Source organism: Pseudochaenichthys georgianus, unplaced genomic scaffold (assembly GCF_902827115.2).
Source record: "Pseudochaenichthys georgianus unplaced genomic scaffold, fPseGeo1.2 scaffold_763_arrow_ctg1, whole genome shotgun sequence".
NCBI lineage: Eukaryota > Metazoa > Chordata > Actinopteri > Perciformes > Channichthyidae > Pseudochaenichthys > Pseudochaenichthys georgianus.
The window spans coordinates 31,894-57,878 of NW_027263313.1; the positions used below are offsets into that span (position 1 = coordinate 31,894).

At 46.8% G+C, this 25,985-nt stretch overlaps 1 protein-coding gene across 1 annotated transcript in view; it reads left to right on the forward strand.

Moving 5' to 3' along the window:
• Positions 1–957: 957 nt before the first annotated feature.
• The window catches only part of LOC117444243 (vascular cell adhesion protein 1-like), a 30,266-nt gene continuing 5,238 nt past the window's right edge, over positions 958–25,985 (forward strand). The window contains exons 1-8 of the mRNA XM_034079897.2: positions 958–1,165; positions 9,270–9,581; positions 10,023–10,313; positions 10,751–11,011; positions 12,594–12,866; positions 12,972–13,316; positions 15,484–15,786; positions 16,152–16,421. Of these exons, the coding sequence (XP_033935788.1) occupies positions 1,126–1,165; positions 9,270–9,581; positions 10,023–10,313; positions 10,751–11,011; positions 12,594–12,866; positions 12,972–13,316; positions 15,484–15,786; positions 16,152–16,421 (2,095 nt within the window). The 5' untranslated portion in view covers positions 958–1,125. The remainder of the gene's footprint in view (positions 1,166–9,269; positions 9,582–10,022; positions 10,314–10,750; positions 11,012–12,593; positions 12,867–12,971; positions 13,317–15,483; positions 15,787–16,151; positions 16,422–25,985) is intronic.

Genomic DNA, 25,985 nt, shown 5'->3' on the forward strand with positions numbered 1-25,985 from the left:
TATGTATATATATATATATATATATATAAAGTAAATGCAGATTATTCGCTCGGCGTCTGCAGACGGGGAAGTGAGTCAGAGACACTGAAGATCGATCGGGAACTCAGTTTATTGAAACCACTTCAAAGGGACTTCAGATCCTTTGAAGTGGTTTTAATAACATTTGAAATAATAATAAATTTTTATCACAAGTCAAAAATTATTATAATTGGAATGATGCATCCTGGCAGAATGTGTTTTTGTTTATGAATACATTGTAATAATGTTAAACACTGAAATTAATTTTGTTTTAAAACTTTGAATTATTATTATGGTTCATTTTTTAGCAAAGATACAGGTTAAGTAGTTTGATAATAATAAATAGTGTTTACTCTAAATACACAGCTTTAAAATGTATTTTTTAAAAGAATTATCATTATTATTAAATGCAATATCTTTATTCTCCTATTTCTGTTTTTATTTATATTATTTTAATTTAAAGAAACACCTTTTAAAATGTATTATAAAAACGTTTCCACATTTTATTTTAAATTAATTATTATTATTTAATTATATTTTTAAAATACAATATAGTTATTATGTATTTTTTGTATTATAATAGTAACTTGAATTGAGAAGACTTGGTTCCCTAAACAGCTTCTTTTTCTAATTGACATTATTATTGTCTTTCTGGGTCTCCTGGTGCGTTACAGCTCAGCCTACCAATTTCTGTTCACATGTTTCGTTCTGCATCTCCTCAGAGTTCAGGGGTTTTCCACTCCACTCAAACTGAGCTGTTTCTATTTCACAGACTGAAAGAGAAAGAGACATCCGACTGTTCATAGCTATGAAGAGAAAATAATGTGTAGTTCCAGCGTGTGTCCTGCAGGGGGCGCTGTGGTCTGCACTGTTTTCACAATAACACACACACGGCGGGGGGGGGGTATAAAGAGAGCGTGTGACACTCGGAGAGGAACAGAAAGGCTGGAGACCCTCGGCTTCACTCGTCTGGATTTTACCCCGCGACTGGTTCTGATTTCCAGAGGAACGTCGACACGGAGCTTCACCCACCCTTCAGCCACCCTTCACCCACCCTTCACCCACCCTTCACCCATCCATCCGCCTGTTAATCCTCTGAGGAGTGAGATGTCTCCACTGTGTGTCTGCAGGATCTCTGCTCTCTCCGGTAACACTATTGTTATTATTATTATTATTATTTATTATTATGTTGTACTTTTTATTTCCTCATATATATTTTTTTTTATTTCAATATTTTTTACATTTTATTTTCTTATAATTGTATTTTGTATTTTTACAGATTTTCAAATGATTATTATTTGTTTTTTCCTCTTTGTGTCTTGTGGTTAAATTAAGGTTAAATGTGTATACTGTTTATTCCTGTTTCTTTCAATAAGAAAACGCGTTATAATAATACAGACCGTCTTTAAAATAATAACAAATCAATTGTTTTGTTTACTTTTTAAGACTTGGAGTTTAATTTACTCTCTTTGTGTACATTATTATTTAAATCCTCAAATTGTGATTGCTGTGGATGTTAAACTGTTACATAGTAATATGTGTTATGTTCATGTCTTGTCCTTGTATGTTTCTTTGTAAAGCGACCTTGAGGTTATGAAAGGCGCTATATAAATTCAAGTTGTTATAATAATAATAATGCTAAACAGATGCCGGTTAAGGGGTTCATATTTAATTAATGATTTGTTCATTGATTATAAATCAGGTTATCAGTTAACCTCAGCCCTCCGTGAACTCCTGGGTCTATTTGACTTCACCTGACGGCCAACGTGTTGCAGGCGAAGCTGCAGGTCATCACAGTACATGACTTGTTAGACGCTTTTATCCAAAGAGACTCACACACTCAGCACTGAGGAGAGGAGCACTTTGGGTGAAGCGTCTCAGGGACACGACGACATGCTGACTGCAGCGGGGTTTGAACCTGTGCCCCCTGACCCCAACACCAACGCACTCCCCACTGCGCCACACGCCTCCCTCGGTCACAGCTGTGTGAGTGGTGTGTGGGATTGATTTTACATGATGAGATCAGCTGGTCGTTAATCATCGAGTTCTTCTGAGACGTCCAAACGGGATCTTCAGGTTTCTACGAACAACTCAACAAATACAACACCTTTTAAAGATATTCTTTTTATTTTCTTTTTATTATTTATTTTTTAGTGTTTTAACATTTTTAGTCGTTTTCTTCAAAATGTGAGATTTCTATCTTTTATATTTGGCTTTTTATTTTCAGAGCAGCTGTTTTTATTTTTCTTTCTTCTCTAACTTCTTCAGAATGAATTCATTTGAACCTAAATGACCTCAAACGCTGCTGCTGTTACAGACGATAGTTTATCAGCCATTAATCATACTACACCCCCCCCCCCCCCCCCCATTGACTGCTTTAAATCCAGGGTTCTTACGGTCATTGAAAACCTGGAAAAGTCATGGAAATTTAACTAAAGTTGTGTAAAATATAATTTATATTTTAGCTAATCGTCGAAATAGTGATACTATGACGATAATAAATACTGTATCGTAAAGTAATGGGACGTAAAATGGCTTTTACCTGACGAGGTGTTCTGCTGGGGAGAGATTTGAGTTGCTTCAGCGCGAAGATTAGAAGCTAGTAAGCCAACTATTTGATTTGTTTCAGATGCAGACCTTATTTTCCTGTTCCATCCCACTGAGAAACAGTCATTGTTTTGGTCCTGGAGAGTCCAGGGGCCTGTCCTACGAAGCCGGTTCACCCTAACCTGATATGTTTGAGTTAGCCGGTCGGCCTAATCCAAAACATACGCGCTCTCGCTAAACGGTACTGCGACGCTGGTTATCAAGTGGATCGCTCAGCCAGCCGTGTCCTATCTAGTTAGGTGCGCGTTCACATGAAAGGGGTGGTATCTGGAGCATTCGACCAATCACAGACATGGAGAAGCTACTGACAGCGCAGCGTCATACTTCCTGAATGCATTCAAACACGTGTTCTGTCCCAGCTGTGTTCACCTTGCAGCTGCAGCTCTGAGGCTTTGATCCTGATCAAGTGTTTAAGTCATGGATGTTTAAAGTTTAACTTCTTCATTTTTGACTAGTATTAAAGTTCACTTTTCATTCAGGAAGTATGACGCTGCGCTGTCAGTAGCTTCTCCATGTCTGTGATTGGTCGAATGCTCCAGATACCACCCCTTTCATCTGAACGCGCACCTAGCTAGATAGGACACGGCTGGCTTGAGCGATCCACTTGATAACCAGCGTCGTAGTACAGTTTAGCGAGAGCGCGTATGTTTTGGATTAGGCCAACCGGCTAACTCAAACATATCCAGGTTAGGTTGAACCAGGTTCGTAGCATAGGCCCCTGGTCGGGACCAGGTTAGCTGCTTAGCATAAGTTACCATGGAGATCTAGCTGCTAAAAAGAGAACCAGCTTCGGATGACCGGAAAGCCGGAGTTCTATTTCGTCCCTACTGACCGCCAGAGGCGGTGCTTTAGCACTGGATATGTCCATCGCGCGCATGCGCAGCTCGAGTACCAATAACAACAAAGTCACCCGTGACCCACGTGACACCGGCTATATCAGCCGGTATTGTCAGAGGATCTGTTCCTTTCATCTTCTCGCTGCGCGAGGGTACCGTGGCTACGTTTTCGTAGCCTACAGCGTTCAGGTTTGAACGTTTGATCTGAGGGATTTCTCTGCAAGCAGCTGGCCGCGTGCAGCTTTGCGACTGACAGTCGGAGCTACGGGTCGTTAACGCGTCCTCCAGGAGCTGCGCCGGCTGTGCAGAGCCTCGACAGACAGGTTGGTGTCAGCTTGTTGCTGGTGATGGCCGTGTCCCCGCACCCGCTCCCAGCCAAGTTGTCCTGATTACCGTCTTATTGTTTGTGGCTTAGACTTTCTGGTGACGACAGTGTTCCCGCTTCCTCTCCCATAAAGTTGCCCTTATGCTCTTCTGAAAGTTCTGCTTGTGGCGTTGTGCCCGAGCTACCATTAGCATTTGAGTCCCAGCTTTGGCTGCGTCCCTCATTCGATTTAGTATGGAAGCCCAGAGGGTCATACTTTAAACCCGTTTTTCGTTTAGATGCAGAAAGTAAGGTAAGTACTTTCTATTTCTTAGAAGCTATTATCTGGTCTTAACATTTGTGTTCTGACTTGGTCGCTTGATTGTTAGCAGCAGCCGCTTGGCTAACACCTTGCTGTTGAGCTTAACTATTAACTCAGGGCAGTGCTCCCGCTCCCTGTAGCATAGGGTTTGATTGCAGTAGCGCTAGTTCGTTGTATTACTGCTCCTAGTACTAGACTCCTAGCACTAGGATGATCTGCAGAGAACATCTTCACGGCGGGTGCTGTGTGCTCGGCATGTGCGGTTACTACTGTAACCAGACACGGTTCTATGCGGGCTGTTCTCTTTCTTAGAAGCTATTATCTGGTCTTAACATTGTGTTCTGACTTTGTTGCTTGATTGTTAGCAGCAGCCGCTTGGCTAACACCTTGCATGTACGGTTAAGCTTCATTATTTAACTCAGCCGGTGAGGGCAGTGCTCTCGCTGCTGCTCCCGGTAGACGCATGGTATGGTTGCAGTAGCGCTATATCGTTGTATTTACTGCTCCTAGTACTAGACTCCTAGCACTAGGACGATATGCAGAGAACAATCTTCACTGTGTGCCGTGTGCTCTGCATGTATGGCCATTAAGGAGGATTTCATCCTCCCAATATTATATTGTCTAGTGGGCAGCCGTTGGCTGACACTTTTAGGCACCGGCCACAGTTACTATTGTAACTAAGGTTCTAAGCCGTAAGTACTGGCCATAATTACTACTGTAACTACGGTTCCAAGCTGTGTAAGTACTGGCCATAGTTAATACTGTAACTACGGTTCCAAGCCGTGCACGTACTGGCCAGAGTTACTACTGTAACTACGGCTCTATGCTGTGTAAGTATCCAAGCCGTGCAAGTACTGGCCAGAGTTACGACTGTAACTACGGTTCTAAGCCGTGTAAGTACTGGCCATAGTTACTACTGTAACTACGGCTCTATGCTGTGTAAGTATCCAAGCCGTGTAAGTACTGGCCATAGTTACTACTGTAACTACGGTTAGATGGCGTGTGAGCCCTGGCCATGGTTACTGCTGTAACTACGGCCCTATGCTGTTCTCTTCTTTAGAAGCTAGTTATCTGGTCTTAAACATGTGTGTTATTTGACTTGATCTCGCTTGATCGTTAGCAGCAGCCGCTCGGCTAACGTCTTGCGTATACTGTTAGCTTCTTTATTTTACCCAGCTAGGTGAAGGCAGTGCTCTCGCTCCCGCTCCCTCTACCGGTAATGCGGATGTAGCTACATCCCTTTTTCTATTCGGCGAGTAGTAGCACCGCTCTACTCTTCCCGTTCAGCAGGTAGCCGGTGAAGGCTGTGTTCCCGCTCCCGGTTACACGGCATCTGGCGTTCGACTCTAACTTAACCAGTGGAGGCAGTTCTCGCCCCCGCTCCTGGTAGACGCCAAACGGCCTCGTTTTTCTGTTAAGCAGGTAGCTGGTGAAGGCTGTGTTCCCGCACCCGCTCCCGGTTACACTGCATCTGGCATTCGTCTTTAACTCAACCAGTGAAGGCAGTGTTTTCGCCCCCGCTCTTGGTAAACTGCCTTATTTACTAATCCAGCTAGGTGAAGGCAGTGATCTCGCTCCCGCTCCCTCTGCCGTAACGTGGGTGTAATTACATCCCTCTTCTGTTCGGCGAGTAGCAGCAACGCTCTACTCTTTCCATTAAGCAGGTAGCTGGTGAAGGCTGTGTTCCCGCACCCGCTCCCGGCTACGCTGCATCTGGCTACCTACAGAATGGTTCATTCATGTAGCGCCTGTAGGGTTTCTCTTGAGCCCGAGGACGGCCACGACCGCTGCCCCTCCTGCCTCGGCCGCTTCTGGCGGTCAGTGGGGACGAAATTCGAGCATCTGAGGGAGGTTCTCACGGTAAACGCCTGCATGAGCTGTAGCTGCATGCCTCGGGTGCTCAGAGTGGCTTGAATCACTGAGGTGGAACGTCTGGCAGCAGCCAACAGACACCTCTCCTTGTCACGTACTCCTCCAGATCAATTCGGCCGTTCCCGGCGACTTGAGGGAGCGATGGCTATGTGTGCTCCCCCCAATAGGACTAGAAATAGGCTGTCCTCTAAAGTGGATCGGCTAGCTGCCGATAGGGGCATGATGAAGGAGGCGCCTCTTGGCCCTTCAGCCCAGGCTGAAGGGCCAAGAGGCGCCTCCTTCGGTTGGCGCCCCTCCTTCGGCTGACGCACCTCCTCCGGTTGACGGAGAGTCCTCCGTCGCGTACCAGTCGAGCCAGGGGAGCTGTTTAGATCAGCTGCCCTGGAGGCACTGGAGTGTGCCGCCCAAGCTAGGCAGACCAGGCAGCAGCACTCGGGTCCTCGCAGACCTGTGCCCACTCCCAGCAGGCCCAGGGGCTGCTCTAGCAGCCGCACTCAGCCGCTGGATTACAGGGGTGGTCTGCAGAGGTCTTAGCGGCCCACTCAACCGCCTCCCAATGACTTTCGTGCCCCATGTCGCCCGCCTTCCAGGCGGCCTCGTGCCCCAGAGCCTTACCGGAACCCCCCAAGAGGCTCCAGGGTCCGGGGGGCTGGGCTCTGAAATCCCGGGAGTGGTCGGCGGCTGCTTTCCCAGCAGCAGCTCAGTTTCTGGGCAGTCTGTACTTCCGTCCCTTGGGTGGTTTTCATCTTAACCCAGGGGTACGGACCGCAGCTCCGGCCCCTAGCCTTCGGCTGGGTCTAATTAACAGTCGTCAGCGATCCGGCAGGGGCCCTACCTCTGGGCCAAGAGTTGTCCGTCCTTTTGTCCAAGGACGCAATCAACCCAGTAAGACCCTCTGCTTAGCCAGGGGGTTCTACTCGGCATACTTTCTCGTGAGCAAGAAAGTCGGCGGATTTCGCCCGATCTTGGACCTCAGAGGAATCAACAGATTCCTGAAGGTGCTGCCATTCTATATGCTGACTACTGCATACGCACAGGTGGAGTGGTTCCCAACCGAGGGATGCCTACTTCCACGTGGGCCGGGCAAGAGGGTGCCTTATATTCAGTTCCTCCGGCCCTTGGGCAGACTGGCAGCTGCCTCGGCCGCTGGGCCCTTAGGCCCGCTGTCGTTGTGCCCCATGCAGATGTGGCTGAACAGCCTTCACTTGGACGCCAAGTGGCACAGGCACAGTGAAGTCAGGGTGTCGCAGCATTGCTCCACTCTCCGTCACGCTGGAGGGGCAGGGCCTATCTCTGGTAGGCGTGCCCATGGGCGCCATCCCATCCCGCCAGGAGACCATCACCATAGGTGCATGTCTCTCAGGGTGGGGTGCAGTGCGGCAGGGCAGGACCGTTCAGGGTCAGTGGTCTGCCCAGCAGAGTGCGTGCCGGGTCAACGTGCTAGAGCTTCGGGCCAGGCAGCTTGCACTCACGCACTTTCTACCCCAACTGGGGGCAAGAATGTGCGTGTTCCTTGGGGACAGCATGTACATTGTTGCTTAGACAACAGTCCCTTCTAGATAGTGGACGTTCTCACTCCACTCTGAATTTATGTGGCTGCGATTCTGCCCGACATGTTCGGGTCGACGGCGCCACGGCGGGGTGCCACAGGTCGGTGTCCCTCTTTATGAGAGGGGCTTTACGGCAGCGTCCCCCTTGCACCCCGAGGGCTCCGGCTTGGGACCTGCCCTTGCTGCCGGATGCCCTATCACCTCCTCCCTTCGAGTCCCTGGCCCAGGTGGGGCTTAGGTGGCTGCCCACATAGGCAGCATTTCTGCTTGCCATAGCCTCAGGGAAGTGAGTCGGGGAGTTGCATGTCCTCTCCATAAACAATACATGCCCGAGGTGGGACTCTCAGGCGTTGCCCTTTGGGCAAATGTGGCATTCCCGCCCGGGGTCCTTCCACAAACTCACTTCAATCAGCCTGCCCAGCTGGCACGCTTTGACATTCAGGAGTACGGCACATCGAAGTTGCTGTGCCCTGGGGGTGCCCAAAGGGCGTATATCAAGGTTACTGCCTGTATACGGCAGGAAGAGCAACTCTTGAGTTTGCCCTGGCGGCACTAAAGGAGGTTAGGCCCTCTAACCAGTGGCTGCCCCACTGGGTTGTCGATACCATCTCACAGGCTTACGGGGCCAGTGGCCGCCCCCTGCCACCAGGCTGAGATGCCACTCTACAAGGAGCATCTCAACATATTGGGCTGCCCTGAGAGGGGTGCCCCTGGAGACCATCTGCGCCGCGGCGTCGTGGGCGTCTTCTGGCACATTCTCCAGTTGTCATCAGGTCAATGTCGCCACTCCCCATTCTTTGGGCGTGGTCCTTTTGCCGAGCTCCGCTGCTTCCAGTGGTGAGCAAGGGCTTGGATTCCTCATGACATTGTTGGTATAGGTCATCCAGTGCTAAAGCACCGCCTCTGGCGGTCAGTAGGGACGAAATAGAACGATAGTTACGGCTGTAACTACGGTTCTATGAGTCCCGGATGACCGCCAGAGTTCCCTGTCACTCAGAATTCTTGTGTGCTCGCGAGAAGATTCGGGGAACAGATCCTCTGACAATACCGGCTGATATAGCCGGTGTCACGTGGGTCACAGGTGACTTTGTTGTTATTGGTACTCGAGCTGCGCATGCGCGCGATGGACATATCCAGTGCTAAAGCACCGCCTCTGGCGGTCAGTAGGGACTCATAGAACCGTAGTTACAGCCGTAACTATCGTTTTCCCTGAATTTAGCCGCTAAGCGAAAATCCTGCTTCGCAGTATACCCCCCTGGAGAGTCGTTGGTGAACAAGTGAATGAACCCCGTGAATCCAGGCTAAAGCCATACTTTGATTCTCTCGCGCTGGTCTCCTTGCCGGGCTGATGGTGCCGATGCATTTGTTTATCTGCATATGAGCTGAGTGTTAATGTTTACGTCGGTGTTGCTTTTATTGATCTATCTATGAAAGGTTGTGTCGGCTACCTGTTCTGCTCTGGACAGCACTTTGGGTTGTTTTGAAATGTGCTTTATAAAAAATGTGATTGATTGATGATAGAATTGTTTTTGTTGTTATTGTTTCCGAGGTGTTTTATTGACGTTATGCTATTGTTTCTGATATTTCTGATTTTACATGTATTATATTTGTACATGGATTATTTTAAATATTGTTCTAGTTCTCTATCTGTGTTTTACTTTTATGTCTGCACCACGACACCAAGTCAGATTCCTCGTACGTGTCGACCTACCTGGAAATAAACCCGTTTCTGATATTTCATGTTGTTGTTTTCCTCCCAGCTGTGCTGCTGCTGCTGCTGACGTCGTGGTACGTTCAGGGACTCCTCCAGGTGGACGTGTTACCCAGAAGGCCTCTCATCAGGCTCGGGCAGTGGCAGCAGCTGTTCTGCCGGGTGCAGGGATGTCCCACAATGCCGACCGTGTCGTGGTCGTGGCTGGACGACCGGCCCCTCGCAGCCTCAGTGCAATCCAATCAGAGCGGCTCCTCAGTGACCTTTGACCCCGTCAGGATGCACCACGAAGGAGCCCTGCTGTGCCGGGTCCGCTGCGGGGAGGAAAGCGGGAAGAGCCTCAGCACCCTGCACCTCTACTGTAAATACACACAAATATATATATATATACTGCAGAACTTAGTATATTATATTTCTAAGTTGGATTTTATTTACAGAATCAGAACCAGGTTTATCACCAGGTAGGTCGACACGTACGAGGAAACTTGGTGTCGTGGTGCAGACGTAAAAGTAAAAACACAATGTTATGACCTGGCTCAAAAGGCCACAACAAAGAGGAGACGCACCATATCAACGATTTAACAAAATAGGTTTAAAAACACAGGTGGAGAACTATTTTAAGAAAACTATAATAACATAAAAAAATACAATATATAGTCAAATAAAAAATAAAATAAAGCAGTATTTACATTGAAATAGGATGGAATACAATATAAAATATGTGCAGTAAAAAACAGATATTGTCAACATTATGTAAATAAATAGTAAACTGTATATAATGAGTAAACCTCTGTGTTTGCAGCCTTCCCATCGGCCCCTCTGATTGGTGGTCAGGAGTGGCTCAGGTTGGGGGCGGAGTCTGTGCTCACCTGTCAGGTGTCTGGTGTGTACCCCCCCGAGCAGCTGACGCTCAGCTGGCTGCAGGGAGGCTCCGTGCTGCAGAGCACCAGGGCCACGGAGCGCTCAGAGTACCGGTTCAAGCCCCAGGAGCAGGACCGGGGGCAGAGCCTGATCTGCAGGGCGACGCTGGACCTGAAGGACCTGCCGACGGAGGACCAGACCCGAGAGACTGAGGTTCTGCTGGACCCGCTCTGTGAGTGAAGCTCTGGAGAGCAGATGCTCAGAGATAGAATAATAATAATAATATTAATAATAATAATATCTCTGATCCTCTCCAGAAGGGAGTCATCACATACAGAGACTAGTTCTGAGCAGTGTCCTTCACATGCTGATATCTAGAGAGGGAGTCACACAGTCACAAGATGGAGGAACAGAAAGCAGTATTCAATGTTTACTTCAGATTAGCTCCACGTCAGAAATGAGCATGCTTGATGTCTCTCTCCATAGAGGCTGAGTCATCATGTTCATCACATAGCTATCACCTGCCTCAAACAGTCCTGATGCTCTTCTGGGTCATCACACATCCTGTCATGTTCACAGCTACAGTTGATACCTTGTTAGCATGCTACTCTCATGTTGGAGGAGGATATTCAGTGTTCTCCCAACAATGAAATAAGTCCTCCTCCTCAGTCGCTCCTGTGGTGACGGAGATCTCCTCCTCTGCTCTGCTGATGGTCGGCGCTCCGTTCGTCCTCTCCTGCTCCGCGAGGGGAAACCCGGAGCCGCAGATCAGCTGGAGCTTCAGGTCTGCAGGCGGACAGGTGGAGGCGGGCAGAGCCTCTGATAGGCTGGAGATCGCTCAGGTGAGGCTGAGCGACGCCGGACGCTACGACTGCGAGGCGAGGAACAGCGAGGGGAATCACAGCGCCAGCGTGGAGGTCAGAGTGCATGGTGAGAGAGAAGTTTGTTTTAACGTCCCTGACTTTAATCTGACTTTTCCCCAAAATATCTGAATTCTGACTTTTTCTCAAAATTCTGACTTTTTCTCTAAAATATCTGAATTCTGACTTTTTCTCAAAATTCTGACTTTTTCTCAAAACTGACTTTTTCTCAAAATTCTGACTTTTTCTCTAAAATATCTGAATTCTGACTTTTTCTCTAAAATATCTGAATTCTGACTCTTTCTCTAAAATATCTGACTTTTTCTCAAAATTCTGACTTTTTCTCAAAATATCTGACTTTTTCTCTAAAATATCTGAATTCTGACTTTTTCTCTAAAATATCTGAATTCTGACTTTTTCTCAAAATTCTGACTTTTTCTCTAAAATATCTGAATTCTGACTTTTTCTCTAAAATATCTGAATTCTGACTTTTTCTCTAAAATATCTGAATTCTGACTCTTTCTCTAAAATATCTGACTTTTTCTCAAAATTCTGACTTTTTCTCAAAATATCTGACTTTTTCTCTAAAATATCTGAATTCTGACTTTTTCTCTAAAATATCTGAATTCTGACTTTTTCTCTAAAATATCTGAATTCTGACTTTTTCTCAAAATTCTGACTTTTTCTCTAAAATATCTGAATTCTGACTTTTTCTCTAAAATATCTGACTTTTTCTCAAAACTCTGACTTTTTCTCAAAATATCTGAATTCTGACTTTTTCTCAAAACTCTGACTTTTTCTCAAAATTCTGACTTTTTCTCTAAAATATCTGAATTCTGACTTTTTCTCTAAAATATCTGAATTCTGACTATTCCTCTAAAATATCTGAATTCTGACTTTTTCTCTAAAATATCTGAATTCTGACTTTTTCTCTAAAATATCTGACTTTTTCTCAAAACTGACTTTTTCTCAAAATATCTGAATTCTGACTTTTTCTCAAAACTCTGACTTTTTCTCAAAATTCTGACTTTCTCAAATTATCTGACTTTTTCTCTAAAATATCTGAATTCTGACTTTTTCTCTAAAATATCTGAATTCTGACTTTTTCTCAAAATTCTGACTTTTTCTCTAAAATATCTGAATTCTGACTTTTTCTCTAAAATATCTGAATTCTGACTTTTTCTCAAAATTCTGACTTTTTCTCTAAAATATCTGAATTCTGACTTTTTCTCTAAAATATCTGAATTCTGAAAAATATCTGAATTCTGACTTTTTCTCTAAACTCTGACTTTTTCTCTAAACTCTGACTTTTTCCCTAAATATGTGACTTCACTTTGGAGGTCAGAAATGACGTACCCACAAGTCTAAAAAACCCACAGGAAAGTTGTTTACGGCTTTCGCAGTTCACCATCACCCAATATGTTTAGGACTATGTTTACAATGTTCACATTTTACTGAATGATTTTTCCAATTTCTGAAATGTATTTTTTAGAAACGTTTCACGTGTTTTCCGGAAGCTTTTCTCACACTCTGAACCGGAAGAGGAATACAGCTACTATTCGAGGAGCAAAGCTGTTACAAATGTAAATGTTAAATTATCAAAGTGTTCCAGTTTAACCGAACGCACCATAACTCACCTGCCCCCCCCACAGCCCCCCCCACCAACACCTCCCTGTCAGTGAGTCCAGGTGAGCAGGTGCTGGAGGGGCAGCAGGTGACCTTTACCTGCCAATCAGACGGAGCCCCGCCCCCCACGCTGGTGCTGAGGAGGGAGGGGGAGGAGCTTCAGAGGACAGACTCCGCCTCCTCCTCCTCTCTCTCCTTCAGCCTCTCCTCCGCCTCGCTGCAGGACTCCGCCTCCTACCTGTGTGAAGCATCCAATCAGTACGGAGCTCACCTGGTGAACCGAGCCATCACCGTCACAGGTACGGCTTTACCGTCTTAACTAACGTTAACTATCTCTGTAGCGGCAGTCGTTGTTGTTGTTGTTTACATGTAGTCGTGTTTATACGGTGTTGTTGTTCTGTCAGCTCACCCCCTGCAGGTGGATCTGAGTCCCCTGGTCCCTGCAGCAGATCGGGGTTCAGATCTGCTGCTCACCTGCCGGGCCTCTGGGTGTCTCCTCCCACCCACCTTCACCTGGAGGAGGACTGACCAGAACCACACCCTGCTCCAGGGGTCCCACCAGAACCAGAACCACACCCTGCTCCAGGGGTCCCACCAGAACCAGAACCACACCCTGCTCCAGGGGTCCCACCAGAACCAGTCCCTGCTCCTCCTGCAGGATGTGGACCTCCAGGATCAGGGAGGGTACAGCTGTGAGGCCGAGTGCGACTCTGTGATCCGGACCGCTGAGATCCAGCTCCACGTCTTCTGTGAGTCCCTCAAACAAACACGGCATCAACTGAACAGCTGTTCCCTCAACACGCTGACCCAATAGGCGCGTTCACACTGCGGTACTGAACCTTTACCACAGTACCGCAGTGTGAACGCGCCCAATGACAAAAATATCTGAATTCTGTTTTTATTTTTTATGACTTTTTTTTCAAAATGATGACTTTTTCTCTCATAATCCCGAGAATCTGACTTTTACCGCAAAAAAAAGAATTGAGACTTTTTGCTTAAATGTCAGACTTTTTCTGAACATCTCAAAATGATGCTGCCTTACTTACACCCGAGTTTACTGCATTTCAGTCGCACCCGTCTGCACGAGAGAGAACACCACAACAAGCAGAATAGAGCCTCTTCAATGCTCGGTAGTTTTAGCTCCGCCCTCTTACGTCACTTCTGGTTTCCCAAAATCAACATCGAGTCTGCAAAATAACAACGAGGTGACGGCCAATAGAACAACATGCCAAACGTGTGATGGGTGATCATAGCGTTCAACAGATTGACTTCAAAGTGGCAGATGCTTTTCTCAGCTTCCAAAGAAGATTCAAGTGTGAAGTATGTTGGAAGTGCGGTTATCCAGGAATCTGCTTTGAAGAATGCTGGAGATCAGGCACTCGACAGGATTACATTAGTACTGAGACATTCCTGCAGGTCTCTCTGAGGGTCTCTTGAGGGTCTTTGAAGGTCTCGAGGGCCTCAGAGGGGGGTCAGGGTCTCTGAGGGTGTCTGAGGGGGGTCAGTCTACACTTCAGTTTGCCTGATGGTCAGACCGGAGCGGGCGAAGGTCACAGAGCCCCTCCCTTCTGTTAGATTATATATAGAAATGTATTTCTCAGGATAAAGCCCTTGAGACGCACCATCTGGTTTTCAAGGGGGTCCCGACAAAAGCCATGTCTCACAGACAGACATGAAGAAAGCAAAGCACGACAAACCACGTGCCGTCTGTTCAGCGACATTCATGGAGTCAGACCTGCACTCCTCACCACGTGATGGACAGTGTCTCAGATCAGTCTGATCGATACCGAGAGCAGCTGGAGGTGAGAGGGGGTGCTGAAACGAACCCACTGATGAGCAGCAGGTCAAGAGTCCGGCCTGTTGGGGCTTCGCACGTCAACGCTCTCTGACGATGGACAGAGGAAGACATCTGGACGGAGAGTCTGACTCGATCAGTCGAAGGATCAAATACTGTTTAAATCAGGGGACAGTTCAAGGAATGCATTTAATATAAGTCGAAGCCGATGCGGAGGGAGGTTCCTCTCGCTGATCTGTGTGGAATCTGATCCGAGCAGGACCCACTGACAGGAAGTGACACAACAGGGGAGCAGGGCCAACACACACACACACACACACACACACACACACACACACACACACACACACACACACACACACACACACACACACACACACGCACACACACAGTACACCCCCTCACATAGTTCCAGTAAGACACAGCTCCCCCGCAGAGACATTGGACCCTCGGTTCGTTCTGTCAGGAGTTCACGAACCTCTCACAGGAACATGAAATCCTTCAGACGCACTTCATCAGATAACGACGGAGACGATGGACAGAAGTAAACTGTTTTTTTAAACGGGACACGTCTTTATTTGCAGGAAGTAGTTAAACAGAGATTATCAATAATGTGCAACAACCTTCAAGGGCCTAAAATAAATGTCCTCTACTCGGTGAGTGGCTTTAAAAAGATAACTTCCTGTTGTCTCTTTAGTGACTATCTGCTACGCATCAGCGTGAGTGATTATATAAAGCCGGTCTCACTTTCGAAGAGCCGAGGAGGGTTAATGGAGCTGGAAAGTCATGTTTATTGCCAAGTTGGTTTATATATCGATTTTACAGCCACTATACGAGTGACAAAGAGAGTCTACAGGGAGTACAAGCAACACTAGTAAACTGTGAAACAAGGACGACACCAGGTAGCTGCCTGTCAATCACAGGTAGCCCCGCCCACAAGCATACGCCGCTTTATCGTCTATTTGACTTTTAATGGGACTATAGTTTACTAAAGGACATCATGCCGTGTTGAAGAAGACTTGAGGTAATACATAAGGAGAGAAGTAGGAACATCTCCTCATAGACTTCAGGATGTGTTGTCGATGAAGTATCTCTAACTCTCCGGATGTTTCTTCTCGCAGCGTTTCCGTCCGATCCGGTTCTGGAAGCTCCCGGTCCGGTCCTTCTGGGTCAAGAGGCGGTCCTTCGTTGTAACGTCACCAACGTGTTCTCAGCCAATCAGATGAGGATCCTGTGGTTGTCTGGCAACAGGACGCTGTTGTCCGAGTCGCTCAGGTTCTCCGGTTCCTTACAGAACGTCTCGTCCGTTCTTCAGTACCAGGTCCAGGAGGATCAGCCGGTTCTGGTCTGCAGGGCGGAGCTGCTGAGGGAGGACGGAGATGTGTGGAGGTCCAGGAGGACGAGTGTAGCTCTAAAGGTTCACTGTGAGTGTCTGAGCAAAGCAAATACTTCCTGTTAGAGGCTTTTATTGTGAAGGAGCTACTTCTTTAATCTCAGATTGAGGTTTTGTTGAATTAAAATTCAGGCTTTGTTGATTTTAGATTAACGGTTTCGAAAAGCACAAATTCAAGTTTTGTTGAACTCGGATTAAAATGTTGTTCCTCTCAGAATATTTATTTTTTTAATCTCAGATTCAGGTTTAGTAAATCTCAGATTGAATCATTTGGGATTAACAAATTCACGCTTTGTTCATCTCAAATTCTGGTTTAGTCGAACTCCGATTCAGATTTTGTCAAACTGAGTTTCAGGTTTTAGAAATCTGAACCAATGAGTCCCGTTTGTGTTGCAGATCCTCCGAGGGGAACCTCCCTGTCAGTGAGTCCAGGTGAGCAGGTGCTGGAGGGGCAGCAGGTGACCTTTACCTGCCAATCAGACGGAGACCCGCCCCCCACGCTGGTGTTGATGAGGGAGGGGGAGGAAGTTCAGAGGACAGACTCCGCCTCCTCCTCTCTCTCCTTCAGCCTCTCCTCTGCCCGGCTGCAGGACTCCGCCTCCTACCTGTGTGAAGCATCCAATCAGTACGAAGCACAAGTGATGACCCGATCCATCACCGTCACAGGTACGTTACTGTCGTCAGTGGTGTAGTACTATAACTCATTGAGAGTAAAAGTGAAGCTAAAACTCAGAGCCATGAGGCGCTCCATGTGAGAGTGTTAGGCCCTTATTTAGTTTAATTATTAGTTTAACATTTAATTGGCACATTCAAAATTATATAAAATATAATCGAAAACCTAGAGGACCGAGTGCAGAGCCTTGAGGAACTCCACACGAAACATCCTAACTCTTGTTTTTGGTGATTTCACACTAAAAACATTCACTTAAAGTAAATGCACTTAAGTCGCACACACAGAGACTTCGGACTCGACTTGGACTCGTGTTTTGGGACTCGTGAACAATCATTGTGTTTTCTATTTTTGGCGTATTAAAGGTGGGGTAGGTAAGTTTGAGAAACCGGCTCGAGATCGCTAGAATTTGAAAATACACAACCGGAGAAAATCTGCCACTTCCTTACAGAGCCCCTCCTCCAACACACAGGAACGCGCACAGAAGCTCAGCATCAGCTATGTAATGTTAGCTTAGCTTGCTGCTAGCTTTGTAACTGAATATTTGAAAAGATGAGTGAATGTTTGCTTGTCACACTTGTTTGCGTTGAGTGGCGTTGACATCCAACTCTTGACATGACATAAAAAAGGTCGGTAACGTTAATCATTACGTTCCGCTGCCACCATCTACTGGCTAACGTTAAACGTAGAAAAATACATAGTTGCATACATAAATACATCTGTGGGTTTATAGGCAGGTTACAGGTTTATTGTTGACCACGTAACGTTAATGTTACAGGTTTATCAGGTTACCATGACACTGGCTTTGAGTGAGAGGATAGAGGAATATGTTTATTTATAGTAGACTTAAAAGATGTCATTAGAGACCCAGTGTAATTAAACAATACGGTTGCAGAGGTCAAATTTTAACATTTTTGTCCCCTGGCCAAATGGCTAGCCGAGTGAATGTTGAAATGTTACCAGCCACTCAACAGATTGCCGTTGTTATCTTTGGCTGGTGCGTGCAACATACAGAAGCAGCCACGTGCACGATTCACCAGCATGTGGCTGGTGAATGGTGTTAATGGCAGATATCTCTTTTGGAACAGGTCATGTTTTAATATCACCAGTTCAGTTCAGATAATATTGAAGCAATAGTTTTTTAGTTTCAAATGGCACAGAACACATGTTTACTTTTAAGTACTTTTAACAGTTTCCCTGCGGGGGATTAATAAAGTATTTGTGATACTGATTTCTGATTCTGAATTGTTTTGCTTATAAGTTGTTTGCATTTAGCTAAAGTGTGATGTTTTCCTCATATTGCAATAGCCTGTTTAAAGTGATCATATAACAAACAGCTAATCAGTACTGATACTGTATGCTAATAGATATAGGAGTGATAATAACACAGTAAGTGCTTTGAATTTCTTAGATATAGCTGTGCAGTATTCTTAACAGACTGGATAGCAGCAGACGATAGAAGGCTTATTACAACCAGAAGAGACATGAGACTTTTATTTCTTAGAGACTTGAGACTTGACTTGGACTCGTGACCAAAGACTTGAGACTTGATCAAGTCTCACCCCACAAAGACTTGAGACTTGACTTGGACTCGCAAAAAAAGACTTGTGAACATCTCTGCTTTCTGGTGCTGATCGTTTCACCACGGAGGAAAGCACTTCACTAATTGCAGTAGCCATAAGGCGCTGAACCATGGGCGTAGGAAGCATCCTGAATGTGGGGGGGACATTTTGAACTGGGGGTGTGGGGATCCCCCCCCCCCCCACGGGGGGGGGGGGACTCGATGTTCAGTTCACCTGGAAGGTATCACTGACTTGAATGTTCAGATAAATGTTGCTCTTCTAACTGTTAGGGAAATAATTTGCTTAGGTATTCAACCTTCAACACAGTTCATCCTTTCCTCCTCTCACTGTCTCCTCTCCCGTGGCATATGTCTACGGCCTTGGGTTCTGCTGCTATCTCTCTTAAGGCGGAGGAGCTTGGGTATTGCTGCTTTCTCTCTTAAGGGGGAGGAGCTTGGGTATTGCTGCTTTCTCTCTTAAGGGGGAGGAGCTTGGGTTCTGCTGCTTTCTCTCTTAAGGGGGAGGAGCTTGGGTTCTGCTGCTATCTCTCTTAAGGCGGAGGAGCTTGGGTATTGCTGCTTTCTCTCTTAAGGGGGAGGAGCTTGGGTTCTGCTGCTTTCTCTCTTAAGGGGGAGGAGCTTGGGTTCTGCTGCTATCTCTCTTAAGGCGGAGGAGCTTGGGTATTGCTGCTTTCTCTCTTAAGGGGGAGGAGCTTGGGTATTGCTGCTATCTCTCTTAAGGGGGAGGAGCTTGGGTTCTGCTGCTTTCTCTCTTAAGGCGGAGGAGCTTGGGTTCTGCTGCTATCTCTCTTAAGGGGGAGGAGCTTGGGTTCTGCTGCTATCTCTCTTAAGGGGGAGGAGCTTGGGTTCTGCTGCTATCTCTCTTAAGGGGGAGGAGCTTGGGTTCTGCTGCTATCTCTCTTAAGGGGGAGGAGCTTGGGTTCTGCTGCTATCTCTCTGAAGGGGGAGGAGCTTGGGTATTGCTGCTATCTCTCTGAAGGGGGAGGAGCTTGGGTTCTGCTGCTATCTCTCTGAAGGGGGAGGAGCTTGGGTATTGCTGCTATCTCTCTTAAGGGGGAGGAGCTTGGGTATTGCTGCTATCTCTCTTAAGGGGGAGGAGCTTGGGTATTGCTGCTATCTCTCGTAAGGGGGAGGAGCTTGGGCGCATTGTTGTTGCCAGTCTATGACGGAGCACACGCCGCCATGAGGTAGGTCACTGCTCAGGGACGAAGGCTCCCTGGCGCACGTTCTTTTCTATGGACGAGAGCTCTAGTGAGATTCAGGGTCCATAATGTTTAGTCTCGCTGATGAAGAATGTTGATTATTACACTCTGAACTAGATAAAACCTCGAGCTGCAGAAGAGTTCTTGAGAATTGGTTTCGCAACCGCTGTGTCAACTCTCCGGCCGAAACTCCAAATAAACCGTCAGTGTTTGACATCAAAGCTGCTGCTCACCCCGTGTCTCCTTCGTGAGTCGGTGACTCCCTCTGCATCGCTGCACAGAAGTATCCTCCACACTGTCTGTATTGGTCACATGACGCCCCGTGACTGAAATGCTTCCTGTTCGATACCCCACTGATCCCTCAACACTCTGGATGAGGGTCCACATCACAACTGACTCTGAGCTTCCCCTTTCACCGCTCACCTCAGCACGACCTCTCTCCACGGTCCCTGCTCTGCCTCTGACTCGCTCTCCAGCGCCTAGAAGTCAGAGAGGAGGTGAAGTGTTCGCTGTGTACTGAGCAGTGTCCTCTCTCACATTGAACCATAACAAGTCTACTGAATGAAACACAACTGACTCTGAAGTACGTCCCAGTCTGTGACCTTGGTAAGTCCCAGTCTGTGACCTTGGTAAGTCCCCGTCTGTGACCTTGGTAAGTCCCAGTCTGTGACCTTGGTAAGTCCCCGTCTGTGACCTTGGTAAGTCCCAGTCTGTGACCTTGGTAAGTCCCAGTCTGTGACCTTGGTAAGTCCCCGTCTGTGACCTTGGTAAGTCCCCGTCTGTGACCTTGGTAAGTCCCAGTCTGTGACCTTGGTAAGTCCCAGTCTGTGACCTTGGTAAGTCCCAGTCTGTGACCTTGGACATGCTGAAGACTCAAAGCCCCAAGCAACAGTAGAATATTAGCTAGTCTGTAAAGTGAGCAGAAAGTAAAGAGTGAACTGAACCCTGGGATGGAGATGGCCTATCAGCACTCAGTAAAACATAAACACACAAACAGCTTCTGATGAGAAGTATAATGAAAACATAACGCACATTACCGTTTTGAGAGAGAGACCGAAGTTAAAGAACTCGTATCTCTCGTGGAACTGAGGCTCAGTGAAACACGCTGACTGCGTCTCTATGGGACATCAAGGTGTTCATGAGCCCAGAGAGACGGTACTCATGGTCCCTGGTCACATGACACAGACCAGTGACCTGGCGTTTCTCATCTCCACTATTCAGTATGTGTGTCTCTCTATCGTGACATACGAAACTCCTCCGCCGCCATCACTGCTAGCTGATGAACTGCTGCAGCTGAAGACTACTGTCCTCTCCTTTGAAGTGTTCTCATGTTCGTGTTGTCTGGGGAGAGAACACATCAAACCAAGAGATCGCCAGCTTTGATTTTCGCTGTATTAACAACGTCCTGAACACTCGGTGTGTGCCTCACCTCCGCTACCGGCATCGCTTCATACAGGTCTGAGCGGTCCACCGATACAACCCTCCTTGAACATGCGCTACGGGAGAATCTGCCTTGGTGCAAAGCAGCAGTGAAAACACGGAACGGAGTTTCTCTCAATCAGCAAGAGGAATGGATTTGATGGTGAAGCTCTGACTCAGCGCTCTACAGAGTGCGGCGAGTGGAGAGACCGATGCACGGACTTTCCACATGGTAGAAGAGGGGGGGACTTGTCCCACCCTCTTATCATGGCTGTGACGCCCATGAGCCGAACACATGCCGCCGTTTTTGCGTGGCTGTGTCTTTAGTTGAAAGCCCGGGGGCGATCTGCTCGTCTCTCATCGAAATAACCTGCTACAAAGGACTGGCCATCTGTGTGTTGAGCCTTCCTGTCGGCTCCTAGACCGTAGTGGAGGAGGGATGACTCTCTGTCGGCTCCCAGACCGTAGTCGAGGAGGGGATGACTCTCTGTCGGCTCCCAGACCGTAGTCGAGGAGGGGATGACTCTCTGTCGGCTCCCAGACCGTAGTGGAGGAGGGATGACTCTCTGTCGGCTCCCAGAGCGTAGTGGAGGAGGGATGACTCTCTGTCGGCTCCCAGACCGTAGTCGAGGAGGGGATGACCCTCTGTCGGCTCCCAGACCGGAGTCGAGGAGGGATGACTCTCTGTCGGCTCCCAGACCGTAGTGGAGGAGGGGATGACTCTCTGTCGGCTCCCAGACCGTAGTCGAGGAGGGGATGACTCTCAGTCGGCTCCCAGACCGTAGTGGAGGAGGGGATGACTCTCTGTCGGCTCCCAGACCGTAGTCGAGGAGGGGATGACTCTCAGTCGGCTCCCAGACCGTAGTCGAGGAGGGATGACTCTCTGTCGGCTCCCAGAGCGTAGTCGAGGAGGGGATGACTCTCTGTCGGCTCCCAGACCGTAGTCGAGGAGGGATGACTCTCTGTCGGCTCCCAGACCGGAGTCGAGGAGGGATGACTCTCTGTCGGCTCCCAGGGCGTAGTCGAGGAGGGGATGACTCTCTGTCGGCTCCCAGGGCGTAGTCGAGGAGGGGATGACTCTCTGTCGGCTCCCAGGGCGTAGTCGAGGAGGGGATGACTCTCTGTCGGCTCCCAGGGCAGAAGCAACAAGCTTCAGGTTCAATGACTGGAGAGAGGCGAGCTCTTCTTGGGAGGCCGGTGCTTTATTTAGCCGTTCTTCTGTTTCACAAAATACAGACCTCTGTTTTTCTGCTTCCTCGTTTCACTTCCAGAAACACAGGCCCAATCCCAAACCGCCCCCTACACACTACCCCTACACCCTACACACTACCCCTACACCCTACCCCTACACACTACCCCTACACACTACCCCCCCGTTCGCGGGTTCGCGCGGAGGGTCCGCTATATTAAGTGCTGTTCCAAACCAACGAGTGTGGAGGGGAGTGGGCTATCAAGCCCTCTGACTGGAGACCGGTCTCTCCCTGACCGGAGTCACGCTGTGTGTGTCCTCAGGAAAAAAGCTGTTAAAAAGTAGTTCCAGAAAACATCCACTGATAAGCTGCGATGTTAACGACCTCTTGATGACCTCATATGTTCTAACTTAGGATCAAACCTGTGTTTAGTCTAGAAAAAGGTAAATGTGTGCATTTTAATATAAAGTTGTGTATATTTACAGACCGTTGCAAAAACTAAGAAGCTTATAAACATCAGGTTTAAAACTAAAAGAGCTTTGAAACACAATGAAAGATGTTTGGACTTTTATTTGAGTTATTCATTTAAACTTGTCTGAGAGAAGCTGATTTGAAACCGTTGTTACATTCAGTTACGGCACTTCCTGTTTGTGCCGGAGAGAGGGGGGGGGGCGTCCCAAAGCTTGCTGCTGTGTTCACTCCCTTAACCCTTAATGGAGGGAACTTCATTCAGCTGAGAGTGTGGCTGCAGACGGAGTCCACTCCGTCACGGAGGGGTAGGGTCAAGGGGGTGGTTTGGGATTGGGCCATACGGCCATACACACGCTACACACCTCTCTCTCCCTCTTAAAGGGGTAGCGATCTCATCCCCCCCCCCCCCCCCCCCGTTGATAATTCACAATTGTCGGCACGCTGATAACAATTTTTTTTTTTTTAATGGCACTTCATATCAAAAAGGTTGCCGACCCCTGGTCTAAACTAAATGCTGCCGTGATGAAACTCCATATCATGGATCATCAAGGATCTGAAACAGTCTGGAGCTCAAAGGCTTTCTCTCTTGCCGGTTACACCACAAGGTGAGTTCCTTTCTACTTCCTGCTTCTTCACACACATGCTCTCCAGCACAGGTTAGCTCTGAGTGTTAGCATGCTAATGTAAACACCGACCATATTACGTCCAAAACAGTCGGGCATTGTTTCTGATAGCAACGTTTCTGATTGGCCCGTGGGTCCACATTTCAGATGTTACGTCATAGCGGACGCAAATCTGGATCAGCTCCGTAGTTCCCCGTTTTTAGAGATTTGGGTACGGAGGAGAAGAGAGAGGGTTTTATTTTCTGACGCTGCGTGAGTTCCCCGACGCACCGGGGACACGTGGTGATGGAGAGAAGACATCACAAAGTGACTTTTGCATGATAGGTCCCCTTTCAGTAAAACATAAGTAGACATATTTTACGTACAAGTATGATACATTAATTTGCAATACATTCCTTTGGTTGAAGTACAGTTGAAATATAGACAATCTGTTTTTGATTAAATGAACACCTTGCAGTGAAATCAGTGCATATACAAATCTAAAACTAGTTTACAATTTTATTAACCTCAGATTTGGGTTCTGTTGATTTTAATCTCGTTAAACTCAGATTTAAATTGTGTACATTTCAGATTCAGGTTTTGTTCATCTCGGATTAAAATGCTGTGATACTTATTTACAACAATAAGATGGATGCTAACTGGATGCTCACTAAATGGAATATGTTTTCATGTAATCCATGCTACTTTGTGGGCAGGTTAAGCACAGTTATTAAAAAGGTCAATACACAGTTTGTTTTAACTTCCTCTGAATGATAATAAGATTGTTGGTGGATGACGGACTTTATGAATGTTCCTCTTCTGCTTCTTGTTTCCTGAGTTTCTGAGGTTGTTGTGACGGATGTTATCTGAAGAGTCTCCCTCCTTCACGAGATGCTGCTGTGGACAGAAATAAACTGTGACTCTGTGCTCAGTAATGTGTCGGCCTCCTGAGCGAGCAGCTGATCGCATCCACAGATATTCACATACATATATATACATATACATATATATATATATATATATATATATATTATGTATGTATGAATAACTTCAGTGAACATTAATGGCGTATTTCCACTGCCGCTCGGTTTAAGCGTGCCGTGCCAAACCCGGCCCGTTTTTTGTTGCGTTTCCACTCGGGGTAGTTCCGGCTAGCGGGTGCTTTTTCACAGTTTTTCTGGCTCTCCAAAATCGAGGTTCTTTCCGGGCCAACAACCGGGCTGAGTCGGGCTGAGTATGCTAAACTAGAGAGAGAATCGCTGGCAAGGGAGCTACAACTACAACAAGATGAACATATGTGACCGTGATTTAATTGTAATACACGTTTCTAAATGACGAAGTAACAACACACTGATACCGGTTAGTAGGAACCATGAATTAATGCTTTGACAAGTCTGCAGACAGACGGCAGGCGAACAACCTTTTTAAAATGCGTGTTTTCTGAATGGAGATCGGCTAAGCTAACGCAGTGTATGCTCGGACCGTCCACACTCACAACAACGACCTACAGACAGAAATAAAGCAGCGACTGTATTCACCATGACACAGGCAGTCTGTGGTTTGGACTGGTTTAACTTCTGTCTAGTTTCTGAACAGATCTGAGGAGCTGTGAGCTCTGAGGGCTCACAGCTAGCGGCTGATGTTGGTTTTCTGTGGTTCGCATTGAAGATGACGTCACGGCTCCGCCTACACTGCGTTACTATAGTTACCGCCCCTTCTAAACTGTAATAGAAACGCAGCATAAAGTGAGCCGGGCCTACCGAGGCCTAACCATACCGTACTAAGCCGAGCGAGGCCCTGCAGTGGAAATGCGCCATTAGAGGCCACTGCTAGGATCTCCCTCTCTGTGGTCTTGCTATTTAAAGGTACATGCATTGAGTAAAAGGACGTGTTAGATTTGTTATAGAAACTATTGATGATGTTTTCCTCAAAGTTCCAATAAGATAAGTTGAGAGGTTCTTCATTGATCCCAAATTGGTAAATGTTTGCATTACAGCAGCATAAAAAACAAGGCATTGCACATGAGTAGAAATTAAAGAGTAGAAATAAACCATTCTAGAATTAAAACAGCATTAAAAAGTAGATAATATACAGTAGAGTAGACCGTGAAGATAAAACAATCTGTAAACTCTGACAATAAAACTGAATTCTAATGTTAGAATTTAGAGAATTGAATCCTAGAAAATGGCGTCTGTGGTTTAAGACCTCACGTAATGCAAAGAATACAAGTTCATATTCATTTTTAAATACCACGATACTGATGTTTTAACTTCGGCAGAGTTCATAAATCACTATTTGTTGGAATGCATTTTATTTTCTTTTTGATATTAAAAGTTAAGGCTTAGTAAAAAGCATTTTTAAAAAGGTGTTTTTAGAAGTTAAAAGGCAGCCCTTCAGTGTTTTAAAAGTTAATTTGATCTTACAGCACAGGTCACGTGTTAGACGCTTTTATCCAAAGCGACTTACTTACTCAACACTGTGGAGAATCCCCACGGGAGCACTTTGGGGCGAAGCGTCTCAGGGACACAACGACATGCTGACTGCAGTGGGGTTTGAACCTGTGACCCCCTGATCCCAACACCAACGCACAACCCACTGCGCCACAGCCTTATTATCAGCTCTGCTTCACCAAACAGTTCAGTTTCATTCTTTCACTTTTTAATTACAGACGTTCTGTCGGGAGGTTTTCCCCCAGAGTTCTAATGGAAGGGTAAAAGTTGTGATGCCCTTATCTCAGTGTTGACTTGTTTTGACTTTCCATTGAAACTCCCTTCCTGTGTTTGACACTAAATGATCCTCCTTCACACTTTCTGAGAAATCTCCCTCCTCATTGTTGAAACCTCTGTTTCGTAACCCTGCCGAGCATCTACGATAACAGACAGCTATTTCTCATGGATCCATCGACAGGTCTTCTGCAGATTAAACCGTTTAAAAAAGTCACTTTGATATAACACAGAGAAAGTTCATCCATTATCGAAGCAGTTGGAGATTCAGCTTCTGTCCATCTCTATTCTGATGTTGTGGTGTTCCCCTTCCTGTGTTGTGGTGTAGGTTTTAGTGCATGTAAATGGTCTGCATTATATTCCAACTTGTT